At 39.4% G+C, this 21,769-nt stretch overlaps 1 protein-coding gene across 13 annotated transcripts in view; it reads right to left on the bottom strand.

Moving 5' to 3' along the window:
- Positions 1 to 21,769, bottom strand: part of PARD3 (par-3 family cell polarity regulator) — a 677,664-nt gene that overhangs the window by 357,285 nt on the left and 298,610 nt on the right. For all 13 annotated transcript variants that reach the window (XM_075922689.1, XM_075922688.1, XM_075922683.1 and 10 more), the window contains one exon: positions 6,674 to 6,852. In XM_075922689.1, the coding sequence (XP_075778804.1) occupies positions 6,674 to 6,852 (179 nt within the window). The remainder of the gene's footprint in view (positions 1 to 6,673; positions 6,853 to 21,769) is intronic.

The following is a 21,769-nucleotide window of genomic DNA, read 5'->3' on the forward strand; positions in this document are numbered from 1 at the left end:
CAGCAGAATGCACTCTGTGTGCACAGCATTCAGCAAACAGAATGGCAGAGGAGTAAATGTGTAGCATTGACCATTAGCAATCTGAACACTAGGGAAGGATTTTTCATTTCTTGTCTCTCATTTCCAGCTCGCTGCAGCAATTTCATAAAAGGGTTTTGCAGACCCTAATCACAGCAACAAGGAAAATCAAAATAAGCAGATGAGAAATACGTATTTAGTTTTGTTTTGGAAGCTGGGGATGCTGAGGTTACCCACGGAGACTGGGATTTTAATTTGTATTGCACTAAACCAGCAGCAGCAGACAGAAAACTCACGTATCTTACACACTCAGGAAAGCCACACATACTTATTATAAGTTCTGTCTGGGTACATCTGATTTAAGCTATTTCACCACCATCTGACAAGCTGACAGCAAAGTACCCCATTATCTCTCTATCTCTCTCTCTCTTTAAATCCAGCTACTTTGGGCCCATATGTATTTCATTCTCCAGTAAAACAACTTATTTCAACATCTTTATTAATTCAGCATTTGTAGAAGTGTTCTCTTTCTCCATCTCAAATGACAAAATCAATTTAAAAAAAAAAAAGCTCTACCTGAATAAAGCTGGATGAAAGTACAACGACCTCTTATTTGTTGAAATTATCCAGTTTTCAAATGCATCAAAGTTCTTTCAAATTGGTGCGATTTCCAAAAATTAGAAGATTTCCAAAGAAATTTCACATAAACTATATTCTTCAAAATTTGAACATTTATTTCAGTGATCATTTTTGCTCCAAAAAAAATCACACTTCAAATTTTGAAAGAAGGGGGCTGCATCTGCATCTGCAGTCTAGTGCCTTAGATACAGAGATCAGACAAGGGTTACTCAATTTTGGAAGCCCCAGGATCCTCAGTGATACTCACAGCTCACAGCACATGCTGAGGGCCGCAACTTAAGTGTGGTTGCATATATGTGCATATATGTGCATATATTATATATATATGCAAATAGCTTATTTCACACTGATGGGCATGAATACAAAGATAAAGGCAAGACTACACAACATGCAGGCCCCATTTAAGTCAGTTCTGCTGATATTAATAAAATACAATAATTTCCAGATTTCCACCCATATGACAGCATTTTTAATGAGCAATGACAGTCCAGGAATTTAACTACTAAAATGCATATTAACAGAAGACCATTATATTGACTACTTTTTTGTTTTGGCTCCCACCCACGGACTGCATTTTGAGCCCCACAGAAATCCAAACTGCACCATGTGCTGCAAACAAATGGGTTGCAGGCTGCGTATTGAGTAGCCTTTGATTAGAGTGACAAGGACCTGAACTCCATTGCCACACCTGCCAGTGGTTGGCCTTTATAGTTATATAGCACTTTACAAATGGTAAACATTGCTATCATCTTACATGTAGGAACATGAGGCTCAGAGGTTGAAGAATCAGGATGAAGTATTCAGGTTACAAACTCCCATTCTGACATCTGATCTTTCTAGCTACCATGCCTCCTAGATAATCTACTCACACATTGCAATTCAGCTACCCTAGATGTAAAATGGGACTAATATCGGCATATATAATACCTACCTACCTACGGCTGCAAATATCTTCCTGGTTCCTGCCAGGATATACCCTCCTCCCTCCCCAGCAATCTCTCAGAAGGGACTGAGCTGGAAGCGAGTAGGTTGCAGGCAGACAGGAGATGTTGCTGAACTGTAATCCTATTCTGTGTCTTTCAGAATAAAAGCTGTTCCTGGGGGGTTTGTCTGAGTGGGTATGCTTTGAGGTATACAAACACTAACACAAAATGCAGAGCATACAAAAGAGCCTCAGAGGCCTAGTCTCCCTTAGTTGTATAAAAGTCACCAGGTTTTCCCTATGTTAAATAATCTAATACTGAACTAGTGAACCGGAAGGACTACACATGCGTGTAGGACAGACTTCTAATAAAATTCTTCCCTCAGCAGCGTTGGGACAGACACACCTACAGTAGAGCACCAATAGGGTCACTTATTGAAGAAGAATCAACAAGTTGCTCTGCAAGAGGTAAAGGTGGGGATATTCAATGCATTATAGATGAGGGACATGACCCTTGATAACAGATTTACTTTTAAAACATTTCCATATACTTCCCACACTAACTATCTCCCAGTTCAGTTTACAATGCATAATGACATGAGATTCCTAACCAGAAATAAAGCAACAGATTCGTACAGATTAGGACAGATAAAACATATGAAGGTAAGCCCACTAAAAAAAGCTGGATGCTGACTAAACGGCAAATACAAATAAAAGAAAAAAAATCTGTTAATCAGTAAATTCAGCTTTGTGTTTGTTATCACTGATCCACCCCTGCAGAGCATGTGACATGCCATTTGCTTTACTTCAGGTCGATGAATATGAGAGACCTAGAAAACAAGAGCATGTCAATGCATATCCATTTTTCCTTCTCAATGCTCTCTTTTGATCTCTCTTTCTTCTAAAGAAAGAGAGTGTTGGCAACAGTGTTGATCCTTAATGCAACAATATACAATTCAACTCCAGAAAAATCAAATTAGGATAATTTCTTTAGAAATCAAATGTCTAAGCCTTTTCTTTGTATTAAGCAGATGAGGTTACCAGATAAAACTTGTGTGTTTGTATGACAGAGAATCAAACCAGGTTTGATATTTAGTAATGCCACCCCATTCCTCACTGTCACAGATTTGCAAATAGAAAAGGTACTTACTGAGCACACTAAGAAGAAAAGGGACTTGTAATCATCATTAGAAATAAGATACTACACTTGCTGTTCATATAGTAGGGTGGTATGAATGACAAGGGCAAATAAGGTGGTATCTGAGAAGGGAAAAAAGCCCTTGATACTTACTATTTTGCATGGACTCAGCTTAGATACACAACTGGCGGTTTGTGCAGTAATTTGTTATTTTTTAAGTTTGTGATTCAATGTGTAACGGTTATTCAGAAAATCCAAGTGTCATATAATATTTTATTCTGGCAGAATATGCATGTACTAGATTTTGGTTTTGTTGTGAGGACTAATGAAACAAATAAAAATTACAGTTTGTGAAAATCTGAGAAGTGTTTTTGTTAACTTTCTTTTAATTGAATAATTTGAAAAAGTAAGACCTAAAGAATTAACTTGAGCCCTTAATTACTGAGAAGTAGATGTGCTACATATAAAGAAAAAAAATCCAAAATTATTCAAAATAAGTTGGCAAAAGTAGTGTAAAGAAAGGAATTGTGTGCATAAAAAGATCTCAATAAATGTAATTACCAAAGGTGTGACAAATAAGTGTCCTAACCGCTACCCACTAACTCAGAAGAGCAGCTCTAAATACTTCAATAAGATTATTCACAAAGGTGGGGATTACTCATCTGAGTGTAGTTGCCAACAATACCATCTTTCTTTGGAAATAAAGCCTTCGCAGAAATAGAAGTCTTGGAGTTCACCAAGCAGTGTAAATAACCTCTCAACTGGGAGCACTTAAAAATTAATACAGGTGTCAGATGGCTTTCCCAGGTGACCAAGACAAAACAGAAATACACCAAAACCCTCTTTATTCCACCCCACTTCTATGTATTAAGATGACACATTAATTCATAGTGATGTTTCTTCATGGCAGTGGAACATCCCTAAAGCACAAAGAAATCAGAGAGGAGAGGATCCAAAAGGTTCAGAGTCTGGGTTTGCTTCTAAAGTTCAAAGCTCATTCAAACCTATCAATGTCTCCTGTCAGGGACTTTGACCCTCTTCCATGGCCAACTCTGGCACCCGCGGCCTGTAATAGTTTTCTGGGTACAAGAAAGAGCCTGGCTGCCTGCTACATCCAAATCAAGCCACTGTGGGTGGCTGACAGTTGCAGCAAATACGTTTTTCCCACAGTCCTTGTGGAACATCTCATTCTTCTCCCCGTTCCTTCTTCCCCAGGGAACCCAAAATCCTATACTTTCTAATGCCCAGGGCTATCTCCCCACATCCTGCTGCCCTAAGATCTTGCTGGAATAGTGGCAGTCTCACTGCCTTCTCCTTCCTTCCACTCACCCTGGGAGCCTTACTGCTGTCTTGGTGTTCCAATCATGCCTACCCAGGTGGATGTAAACCTTACCCTGGGGGTCCTCTCTAAGTCCATGTGAAATAAACCTTTCCACCTGATATACGATGTTTCTCGCTGCCCTGGAAGTGATCTTTCCTTCCACACATACGGAGTATTTACCTACCAGTCATTCCTCCTTTTACTCACTCATATATCTACAAGTGAAGGGCACCACTGCTCAGGATTAGTGGATGGGTGCTGTTCCCTTCTCCTTGCTTTTCTCCCCACAAGTCTAAAGCAGGAGCACAGACACTGTAGGGAGCAGAGCAGCAAGCTGCAACACAGGAAGAGTAGAAAGTATGTCTCCATAACCAGGAGCTGACACTACAATGAAAACACTACCTAGTGCCAGCTGCCCAAACAGGATAGAGGGATGTTACCTCAAATCCCACACACAGAGCAGAAAACTAAGAACATTCCAACTACTTTGCTTTAATTGTATTTGCCAGACATATGCAATGACACAGTTTGGAACAAGGCAGTTGCATCTCCAATTATCTGAATTGACAGATAAGAAATCTCAATATTAAAACTGTCCAAACAGCTTTAGTATCTATGAAAATCTCTTAAGTGAGAAGTCTTCCATGTTGCAAGAGCTTCGGTATCAGTCTTCCAGAGCTACGTGATGACAGAGACTCCAAAGTGGATACATTTGCACATTTTTATTATTAAGGAAACAAATGAAATAAGGTTTGAAACTACAATTCTATAAAATTGGTAATGGAGAGGAGATACAGAGAAATACTTATAAAGGGCCTCCTTAACTGGGATTTTCAGCACTAAAATATAAATCTATTTAATGTAACTCAACTCAGAATGTGATTAATGTACCAAGTGTTTACATAAGCAGTTTCAATTGTTTGCAACATCTTACCTACCAGAAACTAATACTCCAAGCAATCTGCTTCACTGAAAAGATTAATGTAGATGGTATGTAAGAAAATGCATTTTAACAGACACATTATCAAGATCTGCAGTACTAACCTACACTAATTCTCTCCCATCTTCTTGATTTAATGCTCTCTTGTGCCCAGCTTCCCATCACTACATTAGATCAATTGAATTCCTTTCCACCTTGGTCACTATGGTCATTTCCAAAGAAGCCATGCTTCAGTGCACTTCAAATATTTTCATGAAAATCAAGAGTAAGTAGATGCTGAACAGCTAATGATGCACAGAGGTTGGAGTGGAAGCTTGTTTGCTGTTTAAATTCCTCCAAATGCTAGCTTGAGACGCTTAAGGAGGCTTTTTATGCGTTGTGTGTCCCTCTTTTCAATATCTATGTTTCTTGAGTAATAAAGTATAATCTCATTATCATTTCAGGTAAATTGATGGAAAATGTTAGCATTTTGCACCCATAATTCTCTAACCCGTTTTGTTCTTTTTAAAGTTAAAACATCCAACGCTTTTTTTCTCTTCAAAATGGCTTCTAATGTTGTGTTCACAATCAAGCACAGGTGCAAGTGACAGAAATTAGACATTTAACTATCAGATTTGACTTGCAGATCAAGTAGACATCTAAATGCTATAATTTGCACACATAGTCAATTGCAGAACCAGATTAAGGCTCCTTTAAAAATTTGGCTCTAGACATTTATACTTACTGTATACCTCACTGTAGATCTTTTTATAGCATTTTTATTTTTAAATAGATGGAAAAATACCACAAGACAAAGGAATGCATGTATGTGCGTGTGTGTGCATGTTGTGTGTGTCTTTGTTAGAGGACATAGCCCTAACTCTGCAGCATTTCTGCTGATTTATATCAGATTTAATCTAGTAATATAGCATTTGAAATCAGGTGCAGAGATTAACTACCTATCTGAGAAAGAAAAACATATATAAAATATCAGATTTCAGATGTTCTATCCCTTTTCGATTTGTGTAGTACAGTCACAATGGTAAACCAATATGTAACATCTTATCTAGGTAATTAATTTCTATTAGAAACTTAAAGTTAGACAACATGAAACAACTTCTTCACTATCACAGTTAGGGGAGAGAAAAGATAACAGACAACTGTACAAAACAAAAAACAGCTTTCATCGCTTTTGTTTTTTAAAAACCACGCATTGAAACAAGATTCATGGTGATTTCTTTAGTTACCAATAAAGCTCATGCAGAGATAGTGAATTCTAAATTAAAGTATGAAGGAGAAAAATAGATACTGTTAGATCTGACTGCTTCAGCTTTCATGAAGTAACCCTGTGAATATAACACTTGCTATTTTTGCATTGTATTACTCAAGTAGTTCTGAAATTGAAAATGTTTATTTGCTACAATAGAAAGATATAACTGGATAGCTGGCTTATATCCTTATAATGCTCAGTGTTATCATACAGAGATTCCAGAACAACATCAGGATTTAAGAGGAGATTGGTGAAAATCAGGCACATTGTAAAAGTGGCCCATTCAGATTCAAGGAAAATGTTTAACAGCATTTCATATCCACTGCATGAAGAAGATATAAAGGTTGAAACTAAGTGAAAATAATAACTAACATTGTGGCTCTGGAATGAAAATACACTGCTCATACATCAGACGCAACTTTACTCACAGAAAAACAAAAACGTACCTTTCTGTCATGACTACTGGGCATCCCAGGAGTATTTTGCTTGAGGAAGCCTGCTGTTGTGGACCATCTTGAGGGGTTTTTTCGGGAAGGTTCTTCTGAAGAAAAATTAGTATCGCTTACAGAAGTTGAAAGGCCAATCAATGCGGGGTCACTGCTACGCCGTACATGAAGTGGCATATCTGGAGGAACAAAATCAACTATAAATTAACATCAGGTAGACTGAATATGCTTCCCCCCACACAACATATTTTAAAACTCTGGGTAACTGGCTGTGACCAAAAGAAGTTTGCACACAGGCCAGCTTCTGACCTCAGGCAACTGCTTCACAGACAATGGGTTATTTAATGAAGACCAACATCAATTACCAATTGCCTAGCAGGTTCTGAAGAGAAAATGAGGACTCAGTGGTGAACTATTTGAAGCTACTTTTTAGGTTCATATGCACAATTACAATATCTTAAGCGCCTTTTACTTAAGATTTTTTTAATTGAGCAACCTGAAGCCCCAAAGAGATTACTGTAGCCATTAAAAAAATCTGAGAGACACCAACTAGCCAGGAACTAAGCCAAATTTCTGGACGCCATGACAAAATATAGGAAGGGAGTGCCTTGTTTGGGAGAAATTCCCTGTTGAAAAGCCTAATCCCCTTCTATGGTCTGCTAAAAAGGTGGTGGGAGCTCAGGTCCATACCAGATACTGACTCTAGACTGTGCTTGGGAGCGCACCAGCTAATAAAGGCCTAATATGTTTGAAGCCCCCCAACCCACTCACTCTCCCCACTGAAAAGGATCACACACACACACACACACACACACACACACACACACTCCTGCTCTCCTCTCACTTCAAACCCTGTTTTGATTTTCTGTCTTTGTTACTCTATCACTCACAGAACCTCCTGGCTGCTGCAACAGGGATGTGTGTTTATTACTGTACCCTATTCCCCAGTCCTAAGGATGCAGTGGGTGGGGAGAAATATTTCATTAGCAATAACTGAATACAGCAGGTAGGCAGAAATGTAGGACAGAAATCTCTGATGCTATACATGCTAGGCAGCCAACTTCCATTCCTGAGCCCCTCATACTAGGTCCCTCCTGAAATATTATTACTTTTTTCCCAGTTCCACTTGCAGTATAAGGAGCCCAAAGTATAAGCTCATGACCCTCTCTACTGATTCTCCTTTTTTCCTCCTCTCCCAACAGTCCTCACTGCCTGCCTTTCCATGCTTTCCCATTCAACAACAGAGTGAAACTGACAATTTTTGTCACCTATAGTGTTGATGTAGACCAGTCCTCAAAGAAATAAGCTTTTGAGCTACAAGGAGCTATTCTGGGGTCTGAGAAACATGCTCAGACTACATCTACATTTATAAGCTTAGAGCAGCACAACTGTACCAAGATAACAGTGCTGTTGTAGGAGCTCTCAGATAGCTGCTGCCTTATGCTGATGGGAGGGTGCAATGTTCTCTCACTGACATAACACTGCGCACATTAAGGTTTATACTGGTAAAACTCATGTGATCAGGATGGGGTGGGCTTTTTTCAGATGGACTTAGGCTTTGTCTTCACAACACAGCTTTTAGCGCTATAGTCCTGTCACTAACAGTTGAGCAGTGTAAATGCTGCTTGTCCGCACTTTTGCTGATAAAAAACATCCACTCCCCATAAACGATATTTGCTTTGTCAGCATGAAAGCACTCCTACCCACAAAGCACTATTTACACTAGCATCTGCATTTGCCACTGCAACGCTTTTGTTGCATGGGGGGGGAGGGTGAAAGGCGGAGAGGGTGGAAGCACCTGTGAAGAACAAAAGTTTTGTCACTCAATTGCCTGTGCAGACCAAGCCTTTGGCTAAGTCTACACTGCCATTATACCAGGCTGCAATGTTCATAAAGCTCAAAAGCTTGTCTCTCTCACCAAAGTTCATCCACCATCAGATACAGCCTCACCCACCTGGTCTCACTACTGATTTCTGTCCATTTCTTTCTGTTCTCAATATTTTGAGTAACGCAAATAGAAACTGGAAAAAAAAATCCAGGAACACACTGAGCTCTCAGCACCAGATTCAGTGGAGCAGCCCAAAGAGAGCTCTACACTGATTTATAACTGGTTAATTCTCAGAAACATTATCTTCGGAACTGTAGGGCTAGAACCATAACCATCTTTTCCTTCGGAAAAATTACATTCTACAGAAATGGATGGCACATGTCCCACACACATTTAGCAGAAAAAAATTCAATAGCAGGAATTCAACAAATGGATTTTCCAGGTTCTGCTATCTTAATGTTTACACTAGCACACAGAGGCCCTATAACAGGGTGGGCAAGAGGCGGCGAACAAGCCAGATCTGACCTTTCAAGCCTCAGGATCCAGCCCACATTTACCTCGTCAGCACTCTTATTACAGAGCAGCTGCAGCCACTTTAAACAACAGGATGCTAATTGCTATGTAGTCTGGGCAGAGAGGAGAAAGCTTTGTGCACCGTCCCTCCTCCTCCACCCCAGCAAAATCCCTCAGCTCCCACTGGCCAGTTTCCAGCCAACAGGAGATGAGAAATTTTGCTGAAGGCAGAGGCAGCGAATGAAGCTTCCTCACTCCCCATGCTGAAGCAGAGCCACATAAAGCAGCCACCCAGCATACAGGCAAGGAGCCGGTCTCAGATTTCTGCAAAGCTGCTGGCTAGGAGCTGCGTAGGTAAGTGCCTCCCAGCCAGAGTCCACCTCCTCTTTCCTCCTACCTACCTGTCTCAGGCTACCACCCAAATCCTCTGTATCCCTTCTCCCTACCTGCTCCGGGTCATAACTCCCTCCCAGAACCAGCACCCTCCTCCCACACCCTTCCCCCAGGCCAGACTCCTTTCCTGCACACATACCCCTCCCTGATTCTGCACCCCAAGCTCCTACTCCAAATCCCCTCCTTCACCCAAACTCCCTCTCAGACCCCACACTCCCTCCTGCACCCCAGTTCTCTATCCCAAGCTCCCTTCTGCACCCCACTTGCCATACCATACCCTGTGTCCCCTCCATAGATCTTGAGGTGTGTCTAGACTACAGGGTTTTATCAACAAAAGTGGACTTTTGTCGACAAAACTATACCTGCGTCTACACTACCGCCGAGTTCTGTCGACATAACATCGACAGAACTCAGCAGTTTTGTCGTCGGTGTAAACCTCATTCTACGAGGAATAACGCCTTTTGTAAAGAGTTCTGTCGACAGAAGGCATTATTGCATCTACACTGTTCTTTGCGTCTACACTTTGTCGACAGAACTGGATGCAGTCTAGGCGCTCTTTGTCGACAGTATCTGTCAACAAAGTCTCTGTCGACAAAAGCCTGAAGTCTAGACATACCCTTGAAGTGCCCCCCTCCTTAAAAATTATTGCCCATCTCTATCCTATAAACATCACTGAGATTCTCTGTTGTGGGTAGTGCTATAGAATCACACAGACAGACAGACAGACACAGTTTCTGCCCTCCAGAATTTATAGTACAAGAATATTAGCGTGATGAATATTGGTTAGCAATATGATTTCCTGTCTTTAAAAAGCATTCACTGTGAATAGTATCCAACAGCAATTATCATGCTTTATAATGAGCATAGAAAAAAGGAAAAATCAATCAATATTTTTCACTACCATTATACTGATTTCCTATTTCAAAGCCTTACATTATACTCCAAGATTTTCACAACAGTTTTGCTTCAGCACAGATATGAATGTTTTCTGCTAATGATGTACAATATTTAATACAATCAAAACAGAAGTTAAGTAATTAGAGGCACATTTCAGGAAGGATCAATTAAATCCTACAAAACAGCATGTACACACTGAAGTTACCTTATTATTTTAAGTAATTTCTGAATATTAAATGTGCATATACTCATACAGCACACTGTCTCAAACACAGTGTGTTGGTTTTTTTTCAAGTTGCAAGGGCTCTGAAAACTTAAGTCATTGATAAGCAGTTGAAGTAAAGCATCACATTTCCTCTCCATGGTAAGCCTAACAAAAGAAACACTACGGAATCCCAAGAGATCTGAGTAACAAAGGTGACACAGATGTAGTCACAGGCAACAGCACCACAAAGTGTAATCAAGTGACCACATTAACAGAGGTATCTTAGCTCTTGACTTAGCTCTGAACATCGTCTCTCATTTATTACATTAGCCTGGACAGGCAAGTGGTTCTGTGGTAAGAGTTGTGCCACTTAAGAAAAATGCCCATCTATATTTCAGTTCCAAACAGCTGTCACCAGAATGTATTTCTCCAGTCTGCTAACCAGCAGTACACTTAACCCTACTACATGCACCAATAAGTTACAGCCATGCAGCTACTTTGTTCACTTGCATTAAGACATATTTAGGATTACAAATCCAAAGGATACCTGCTAGCATGCTTTGCGCCTCTTTTCATTTTCTCCTGTAAATTAACTGATAAGATGATTTTTCAATGAACTGTAGACTACTTTTCCAAAGATGATAATTAACACTTCATTTCCTGTCTTTCTTCAGCAAAAATGTGATCACTTGCACTTTGCTAAATAGTGGCAACTTTTCAAAAAGAAAAGCTGTCATCAAACAAGGAATCCCAAATTATACATATCTCAGAAAAAAAATGTATTAACAGTATGTAACACACAACATACTCACTGACAAGCTTGCCTAAGGAGGTTTTTTCAGTCATTTCCTAGACACTTTCCTAAAGGGCTTGGGAGATGAGAGGAGAGGGGAAAGAGTCTTGCATACACACTACTAATGAGAAAATACTACTTGCTAACTAACTACTGCTGACATGTACATAGACAGCAGGAGGCCTTTCCCAGACGGAATCCATGTTTAAACATAAAAGTGATAGCAGGTGTTAATATCCAGACTCTACCAAAAATGAATTATGAACCATATTTGCTTAAGCACATAATTAAATATATTTCCAGGTTACACATATGTTTTTAACATGAGACACTTTTTGCATGATTGGAACATGGGTGCCAACCCACTTCAGTTCTAGCTCTGCTAAAGCACAAATTTTCACCACAACTATACCAACAGATTTATCTACAACAACCTATAATTATTGCAAGTTATCAAATATCTCCTCCTCTGCTTTTCTGATACTGATATTTCAAAAACTCCTCCTACACAATTGTGATGCTCATGAAAAGGATATATTGAATGGACTTTCTATTATTGTTGGTTATAATTGTCTGTTTACCTAATTTATAGATTTCAAAAGGATATATTCTCTGAAATATTAAAAGAAAAAAATCAAAGAAAATGAGTTTCAATAATTGAACTACTAGATGAAGTGCGCAAGGGACCAATGCAATGTCACTGATTCCAGGATGACAGCTGATAGCGTTTGATGTCTGTGGTTTCTTTGAAGACTGGATAAAACAGCAATGAACTCTAATCACAAGGCTTCAAATTCTCTGTGGCACTAATGCACTGTAAATATTGATTTGCTTCTGTAGCTAAGGTGCCTTTTAAATAACCACTAGAAACAGTAAATCTAATAATGAATTACAGAAAGTTTTAAAAGTCAAAAAGAACTGGGAGGAAAATCAAATATAAAAAATCATGGGAAGGTATCATTGAATCAATATTTGTGTTATATTTAAAGAGCTTATGTACTTAGACCACATTTTCAATGCCATCATGGTTAAGGCAAAAAACTATTATCTAGTGAGGTGGAACCATCCTAAGGGACAGAAGGTCTCAATTCAGAGGCTGGGAATTATTGCTGACTGGAAGTCACTTTTTTAAAAAAAGCTATAAATTCAAAACCTTCTCACTGTATATTCTACTTTTTCAACTTTAGAGGCACAGAAGTATAACCCCTCCTTCCTGCCAGCAATTCCATTTTTATTATAAAAGGATTTCCATCTTTCCTGATTCTCCGCTGAAAGAAGTATGCTTCTGAGCTAAAGCAGCTGGAGAGCTAATGTGTTTAAAAATCTGGCAGATTCTGTCCGTGAGCCCATAATGCCTAGCGCTGGGAGAATGATGGCATTGCAAAGGAAGATTTTCCAATGGTGCAGAGCTCATGAATAGAGTTCCATACCACTTTGTCACTGCTGACAGCATAAAGTAGACAGTGGGAGGAAGGGAGTGACAGAAGCTAGAAGACCTCTGTCTTTTGAGGTTTCCAGCTGTTGCTTCAGCTCCTCAGAATCATTTGCAGCTGATGAGGTCCTGCATACAGTGAACTTGAGGCAGGAGACTACATGTGATGCCAACAGGTGGAACCAAAACTGGGACATTTGGAGCTAAGCACATAACCCTCTACAGCTTGAGATAAAAGACAGCTGCCACTCAGCTAAGGCTGAAGAGCAGACTCATTCTCTCTCTGTAAGTGCCATTACATGGGACAGTGAACCACACCCAGTCGATGTGTAGGTTACATACAGAGTAGAACATTGGGCCAGCTTTATACCATCTCTTCACTCGCAGCAAAGTATCAAGCCCATGACAGTTGAGTTTCAAATGAACTACTGAAATGAAAACCTGGACAAACAGTACAGTAATTTGATCAATACTTTGAGACTATATTGGGTGAAATATAACCATATCTCAGTCAAATTGACTACATTTTGCTACCAAAACTGGAATCTGCACATAAGCAGCTATCTATACTAATCAAGAGGTAAAAGCAGGGCTATTCATAGTAACAGGTAAGAGCCACAAGTAAACACAGCTTAGCCCCAACAAGTACATACTGTAGACAATTATCCTTAACTGAAATCTATTTTATTTTTAAAGAGGTTTACATTAATCTCATGATTGAAATGTCTACACTTAAGTTTCAAAATCCCAGAAAGGACAATTCAATTCTCTGTTCTTCCAAGTTACATATACAGAGTTCCATACACTTCCCAATCTCTGGTTTAGAAATTTTCCAGAAAGAAAAGTAGGCTATTATTCATTCTCCAGTCCTATGGAAAATGGAAGATATTAACCTCTAAAGAATTTAGATTATAAACTGGACTTTAAAGATTTTAAGGCCTTCACTCAGAAGAAGGAAGAAGAAAAAGAAACAACTGGAAAATCAACTGATTGCAAACTGATCTACAAACTGGAAACTAATAATGCTAATGCTTCTCAATTTTCTTCTGGCAGATAAACAGAAAAGTACAATCAAAAGCTAAGTACATAATTAAAGAAGAAAAATGTTTCAAGAAAAACTATGTTCCAGGAGCAAAAAGGGCAACTCCACTGGACAAACATATCTTTTATTTTAAAGGAAACTCAGGTTTCCATTATCTGGCTGACTACTGGAGAAGAAGTAGTCATGCTGAATTGCATGACTACATAGTGTACCAGCTGCATGGGTTTATGTTGTGTTGTGTCGTGTCGTGTTGTATTTTGTGTGTGTGTGTTTTTTTTGTTTGTTTGTTTTTTGGAAACTGAAAATAGCAATGATTAATAACATTATGGAAAATCTCCAAAGTTTGACTAAATGTTTTATTTTTGCATTGGCAATCTAAAGATAGATTGTTCTAAACGGAACATAACCCAGATGACCCAGCTGTTTCATGCAATTAGATACCTATCATCTTGTCCTGAAAAGTGACACTAGGCTTTAACCAGTGTATACTAACAGTTAACGGTTGTGACCATTGTAGTGTAGGGAATTTAGGACACATGGAAGAGAAAAGTATATCTGGTCACTCTTCTGAGAGTGAGTGACAAGGAGACATGTGTACTGATTTTTTGAGCTCCTTGATCTCCAGACCCAAGTTCACCGGGATTCACTTTAGAAGGACCTGATGGGCCCTGAAGACAACGTATGGAACCAGGTTACTGCATCTCGTGACAGTCTTATCCAGAAAGGAGAAAGTGATTTCCATCAGAAGTGGGGCTTCTTCCTCTTCCTCTGTTTCTGCAACATCCACCCAAGCCATCATCTGGACTAAGGACGTTAACTATTGGTTATTTTACTAGTTGATAGGCACTTCTGCATTCCTCCTTTGACATGTACAAGAGCTCCCTAATAGGGCTCTTGTTCATTTCAAAGAAGGAATGCAGAACTCCATGTGCAGTCTGGGGCCAGCGAGATGTTCCGCTGACTCTGGGCTGCACACGGAGTGCCAGCTTTGAAATGTGCAAGAGTCCCCAGCGGAGGCTCTTGTGCATTTCAAAGCGGCAGCGCAGCATGGAGCCCGGAGTTACAGGGGGACTCAGAGTCCCCCACTGATCCTGGGTTCCATGCTGAAGTTCCAATTTGAAATGCTACGCAGAGCTGGGGTCCTCCAAACCACCAATGGCAATCTTCAGAAATTTGGGAGCAGGGGCATGTCTGCCAAGGGCTGGGGTGTCAACTCCACAGGAGGCATCTGCCAGGATTTACGGCTTCAACCCTGCTCCTGCTGAAGCCCTAACAAGTAAGTCTAAAGCCTGGAGAATAACTTTTACATCTCCTTGTATTATGTATCTATACTCAATGCCATCATTCTCTCACCTCTCAGTTTAGCAATGTGCAAATTTAATTAATGTGCTGTTTACATCTTCTTCCAGACCATCAGTAAGATATATAAAACCAGTCCTAACAGCAGTCCTTATGATATCCTCTTAGACAGCACTCTTCCAGACATACACCAGCATTTGTCATTATCTTTCAAGAATCATGCTTTGGTTTTCTATCCATATGAAAAAGATCTAACCTAACAAGAGATTTTGATTGAATGCTCTAAATGCCTTTCTGATCTCTAAATATTTCACTAACTGCATTTTTTTCCATCTACTTATGTTATAATTTGTAAATAAAGTGATTGATTTGGTCTGGAATCATTTGTTCTTCCTCTTTCTGTACTAGTTAATTATCATGTCTCTATCCTGTAGTGACTATGAGAAAGTATGACCAGCTATACTTGAGTGTTTAATATATTCACTCAAATATTTATTCTAGTATTTTACTAGGGTCAAAATTCAGATTACTCAGTTTATTGCCAATACTATCTTCCTTTCTTTATAAAGGATAGTGCCACCTTATCTTTCCCTGCTCTTGTCTGGTATCTGTAGCACTGCATACTTCATGCTTTTTCAAAATAAGATGTGAGTGGTTAAAGTAACTTCATTAGCTAAATCTCTTCAGATCTCAGTATGCACATTATCTGGGGCTTCTTATTAAAAACTCTATTATATATTTCTACTTGACCAAATATTCCCTTTTCTTAACCTTCATAATAATTAGATTGTAATATTACACATTCACAAGCATTTCCAAATGCTAACATAAAAAACTTAGAAGTAGATTACAGACTACTTGAACAAATTCTGTATGAATGATTATAAAATAAACATTCTGCAAAAGTGTTAAAACTAAAAATGTACATTCACATTTATATCCCTACCCCCAGTGAATAGGAAAAGGAAATTCAACTTATTAAACATAATGCATGTCTCTACCTATTGTAAAACGTTAATGATACCTTTAACTTAGCAAAATTTTCAGTATATTTGTCTGCTTGCACATTTGCCATGAATACATCATGTGCATCCTCATAATTAACAGTGTTAAAATAAAATTTTCAACAACCCTGAGACATACCAGGAGAACAGGAAAAAAAGGCGGCAAGCTTGCATAAAACAGTATCACCTTAATAAGCCTTGGTTTAAGGAGAAAGAAACTGAACAAACCCCTAGTAATTGTGTCATTTTTCAAATTACTTCCTCGGCCAGAACCTGTTTTGAATTTAAATTTCAAAAGGTATTCCTTCGAATAATCTCCTCACAGATTTAATTATCAGAAAAATAAAATCTAATGGCATGGTCCGATCCCAATGATAAGGACACATTATATCCTTCATCTTGAAAGTCCTCTTCGATACACACTAACTCCCTCCTCCTATTTTGAATATGGGTACTGAGAACTGAGAGATTAAAATCTTTGCATCTTCAAATTATCAATCTATCCTGACCCTGACTTTCTTTCAAAATTCTGTTTTCTAATCATCAAGTTCTGAAATTATGGTTTTGGTACTGACCTCCTCTCCTAGCTTGGGGAAATGAACTGACTTTTTAAAACTAACAAATAAAACATGTTTATTTACGGGGGCAGAGAGAGCTCAGTGGGTTGAGCATTGGCCTGCTAAACCCAGGGTTGTGAGTTTAATCCTTGCAACAGCCATTTAGGGATTTGGGGAAAAACTTTGTCAGGGATGGTACTTGGTCCTGCTGTGAAGGCAAGGGACTGGACTCGATGACCTTTCAAGGTCCCTTCCAGTTCTAGGACATAGGCAATCTCCATTAATTAATAGCAAAGTGAGAGATTTTGCACAAATCAAATAATATCTAGAATACCCAGAATTCTTGTGTTTCTTGCTTTTATTTGAAAGCTTTTAGTAATTCTAGTCATTTGTCTGAATATATTTCAGTAATGCTTTTGTTGGTGTCAGTATTTTTGCATGCATTTCCTGTGACGGTTCCTCTAATACATAAGCAGCTCTCTCCTTTAGCAATTCTCCTGCTGTAAAACTGAAAAAGTTCCACTCCTCCTGCATGATGACAGATTTTTCCAAAATATCGTCCCATTATATTATTTCTTCAAACATTTGCTTATAATATGGTATGCATTGCCATCCTTGCCCCTGGTCAAGCTGATAGTGTCTCATGGATCAAAGATCATGCAACATAAATAGAAGTCTGATTTATCTAACTTAAATACCCTGAATTAACTATAAATTACCTCCAGCATTTAAAAATGTATTGCATCTTCTTTCTTAAAATCCATTTGCTGGTTTATACAAGGTATGTGCAGACTAGACCCCATTTACTGTGTGCCTTCCATTTTGGATTCCATCTCACAGAGCCTAAGTGAGAAGTCTGCAGATGCCTAAGAGACAATGATGATGTTTGCTTCCAACAAAACTTTGGGTTTTATTTATGAACTGTCAGTAGGCAGGAAAGAAATTACCATCTGCAACTGTACTGTATGGACAATTGCTTTTATCAGTAACCATGGCGGGAGCAGAGTGACAGCTGCACACCTGAGATTATATCGGAACATCCGTGGGCCCAAGCATTAATATTTACAGGAAGCAGCCTGTAAGCATTTGGTACAGACACAGAAATACCACAAAATAAGTTACACACACACACGCCAACCTTTCCTCCAACAGCCTCTTGCATGTGTGTAAAAAGCAGCAATTTTAAAATCATCAGTGAAGATTATATAAAGGTAAAAAATATGTTCCATTATACTTGGATCTCTCATATTTGTTGAACGCTGCACATAAATTCACTCCAATAGTCACCAGCCACCAAGATCTCCAGGCCATCTCTTTAGAGCTGGGTATAATCGTGTGCACTGATGGGCTTCTGAGACAGGGGATCACACTACTCAAGTCAGCCACTAATCACCCTCAGTGATTGCGGGAAACATACTGTGGGCTAGAAATATCTGCCATTAATGCATGGTGCTCAACCTTTATCTCTCCTACCTTCCAATAAACATGATTTTGTATATATTCCCTGGTTAGAGTGATAGAAAAATGTTTTCCGCTGCTAATTCACCCTGGAGCAGAGAGAAATTAATTCCCATTCTACAGAAGCAATTCCCGTGGAGCAGTCACCAAACAATAAGTTTATACTTTGAACATGCATGAGTACCCAAGGGTTACATATGTTAACTCTATTATGCAGCAACTATATGGGTAATTAATGTCCCTGTGCTATACAATTCCTTCTTTAACTGGCACAGAAATTTCTCTCACTCTTCTTCACAAACCCAATGCAAGTGCTGATACTTGCACATACTAGCAGATTATTTATTTTTACCCAAATTTTCAGAGGAATAAGTTACCAAAACCCCAAATAATGTCACTGCTACAAATTTACATTGCCAGGATGTATATGCACCATTCTACTCCTTGAAACTTTAAACATAACTCTTGACAATCAAGCAAATCAAATTCTACCCAATGGTTGTTTCCTAGGTAACCAGCACAGCCACAGACAAAAAAACCTGCAGCCGTTCTACTGGGGTTTAAAACAAAATACCTCTGAATTGTTAAAATCATCACATAGGGAGCAACATTGAACATTCCCTAGTGTAAACGGTATATGGCAAATAATATGGTTCCAATGGGGTAGCTAGTGCAGTTGTGAGAAGATAGACTACATACAGAGGCTCCTTGTCTCCTTCGGCTGCCGTTGAACCAATGAGGATAGAAGTAGCTCACTGCCAACTGTTAAATAAATTATTCACCTCTAAAGTGTGTGTGAATGGAGGCTGAAGAAAGTGTCCAACTGACATCCCTGTAGAATGAAATTCTCTTTTCACAAACCTGGCAACATGCAAGCTCCTCTTCCCCCCGCCTCACCAATCTGACTCTAACTTCAGCAGGAGGCAACATATCTAGGGACCCTGGAGTAATTTAGTCTCCGCATTCATTCTGGGATCTCTGCCAAAACAGCCAACAATGATGTTCCATTACTGCCAATCATGGTGGTGGAGGTTCTTTTCTGACATTAACAGCAGCAAGCCCTTCCATTATCTACCAGACATTTTATGCAGTATAAAGATCAGACAGAGCAACAGCTTTGGGTAGTTAGTGACTTAGGCTGGTTTTGAATTTGTGACCTACAAGTATTGTATAGGGTGAACCTCTCTGATCCAACACCTTTGGGACATGGTTGGTGCCAAACCAGAGAATTTGCCAAAGAACAGGAGATCAATATTGTCTAACAGCATTACCAACACTTCCACTGCTTACTGGGTTCTTAGAAGACATTTAGGAGTAAATTAGAGCTAACAATAGCACAGAACACTGACAGCCAGGACTGGTGACTGTAAGCAAACTACTTTATGGCTCCATGGGAAACCTGGCCACCCCCATGTAAGTGGACATCCGGCTAACTAAAATCATGCCAGATCATAGATTTTGCCAGAGCTGAGTCTGCCAAACTTAAGAGGTTCAACCTGTAGATAGTCTATATACTGATACTAGACGGCATGGTTGAGATGTATTTGCAAATTGAGTGTAAGGCTTATGACAGCTATGTAATGAAACTTGATTTTAGCCAAAGGACTTTACAGACATACAGTTTTGTGTAGAGAGAAAAGGTACGTGTATGAGTGGAGAAAGTGAGGGTGGAGGAGGTGGGTCTGTTTTTCTGTTTGAATTTTCTCTATTACAAAACTTTGACAGTTAACCTTTAGAGCAAGATATATTGGCAAGGTACTGCTGAATGGATATTAAAAATGTCTAACTTCTACCCTGTTTCTGTAACTGTAATGGCATTTACTCTTATTTCCATGGCAGAAATACCTACTAGGATTATTAGAAACAAGTTGCTTACATTTATGAAGCACAGTCTCATTTCATATGTCAGCAATAAATGGAGTTAGGGTTTCACAGCCTCATACCTGCCACTGACAACCAGGACATGTGGAGTTAGGAAAGGCAAGATGGGATTAGAAAAAGCAAAGTTGTCATGCCAAACACTGACACATCCAGTTAAATATCATTTTCAGCAGAAGTTGCTTATATAAATGGAAACTGCTGCACTCCAAAAGGGAAGAGAAGTGGCGTTCTATTTAAAAAGTGAGCGGAACTAGAGGTGAAGCTATGCAGACAATGCATTTGCATGTTTAAGCCATTAGGATGAAATGCTGCCATCTCTCATTGCCTGTGGAAGACTGCAGTGTAATACAATTGCTGTGCTCCACACAGAGAAAAGACAAATTGTGAGGCACTGCACAGAGGAACTTTGTACTTTCTTTCTGGCTCTTTCTTGGGAGGCAGGTGAAACAGTGGGTCCCTGTCTTAGCAGATCCAAAATCAACTCTAATAATCATGTGATACAAAGCTGGAAACTACTGCAGCTCATTAAGCTTGTGATGAAGATCCTGTTTGTTTCTAGATATCTGGAATAGGTAGCAGGATTAAAAAAAAACCAAAGGAAGTTTTTCTTTATGCAGCATAGTCAACCTATCAAACTCTTTGACAGAGGCAATTGTGAAGACTAGGACTTTAACAGGGTTCAAAAAAGAACTAAATACATTCATGGAGGATAGGTCCATCAATACCTGTTAGCCAGGATGGGTAGGAATGGTGTCCTTAGCCTCTGTTTGTCAGGGGCTGGAAATGGATGACAGGAGAGGGATAACTTGATGATTACCTGTTTCTGTTCACACCCTTTGGGGCATCCGCCATTGGCCACTGTCAGCAGACAGGATACTGGGCTGGACGGACCTTTGGTCTGATCCAATATGGCCATTTTTATGTTCTTATGAGCTTTGCAGGGCCACAAATATTTTGAGGGAGTGCTGGTACTCCATCATAATTTGTATACTGGAAATTGTCAGGCTTGGCAACTGTTCTCCCCTTGTGTTATGTGTCATGTGGATGCTTTCTCACTTTTACATGTTTGCTTGGAGAAGGATCCCCTCTTGTCCATTTTACAAATGTCACTCAAAAGAGCCTGCCATGTGTTTGAAAGGGTCTTAGGAGAATGTGTTTCAGCAGCCTGCCCCAATTTCTTGACAAATTTTAAGGGAGAAGGCTGTCCTTTGCATATTGATTTCAGCAATCTCCAGGCCAATCCTTGAGGGTTGGCAACCCAACTCAAAGTGGAGGTCAGAACATTCAGGGACAATCTGATTTGTTGCATACAGATGTAAGGAACAAAATCGAGTAGGGGAGTGAGCCAGGAGCGGCCTCCATCTATCCAACCATTCAACCTCCCAAAGACTCTACCATAGCCCAAAGTGGTGGCATACAATACCTTGTGCAGATCTTTTTATTATTTACCTAATGCTGTTGCTACTATAAAACTAAAAGAACCATCCTGTGACAGCAATTTTCTTATCACCACCACAGTATCTAATCTATGGGCTCTGTGAAATGATGCTGAAATATTTTGATTGCTGAAAAGAAGAATGAAGCCTTACATAGCCCACTGAAGAGGCAGAACTGCATGAGAAGACAGACATCTCCTGTGCTGGTGGAGTTATTACTTGAACTCACCTGGGAGTGAAGTGGGTTTACGAGCGCACCATTATTCTTACCTTACATTAGAATTTAGAAAGCCATCTGCTGTTATGGCCTTCCAAGCATATTGATTTTTCAATCTATGTATCCATATGAGGTTTGTAT

This window comes from Pelodiscus sinensis, chromosome 2, assembly GCF_049634645.1.
Source record: "Pelodiscus sinensis isolate JC-2024 chromosome 2, ASM4963464v1, whole genome shotgun sequence".
In the NCBI taxonomy this organism is placed as follows: Eukaryota; Metazoa; Chordata; order Testudines; family Trionychidae; genus Pelodiscus; species Pelodiscus sinensis.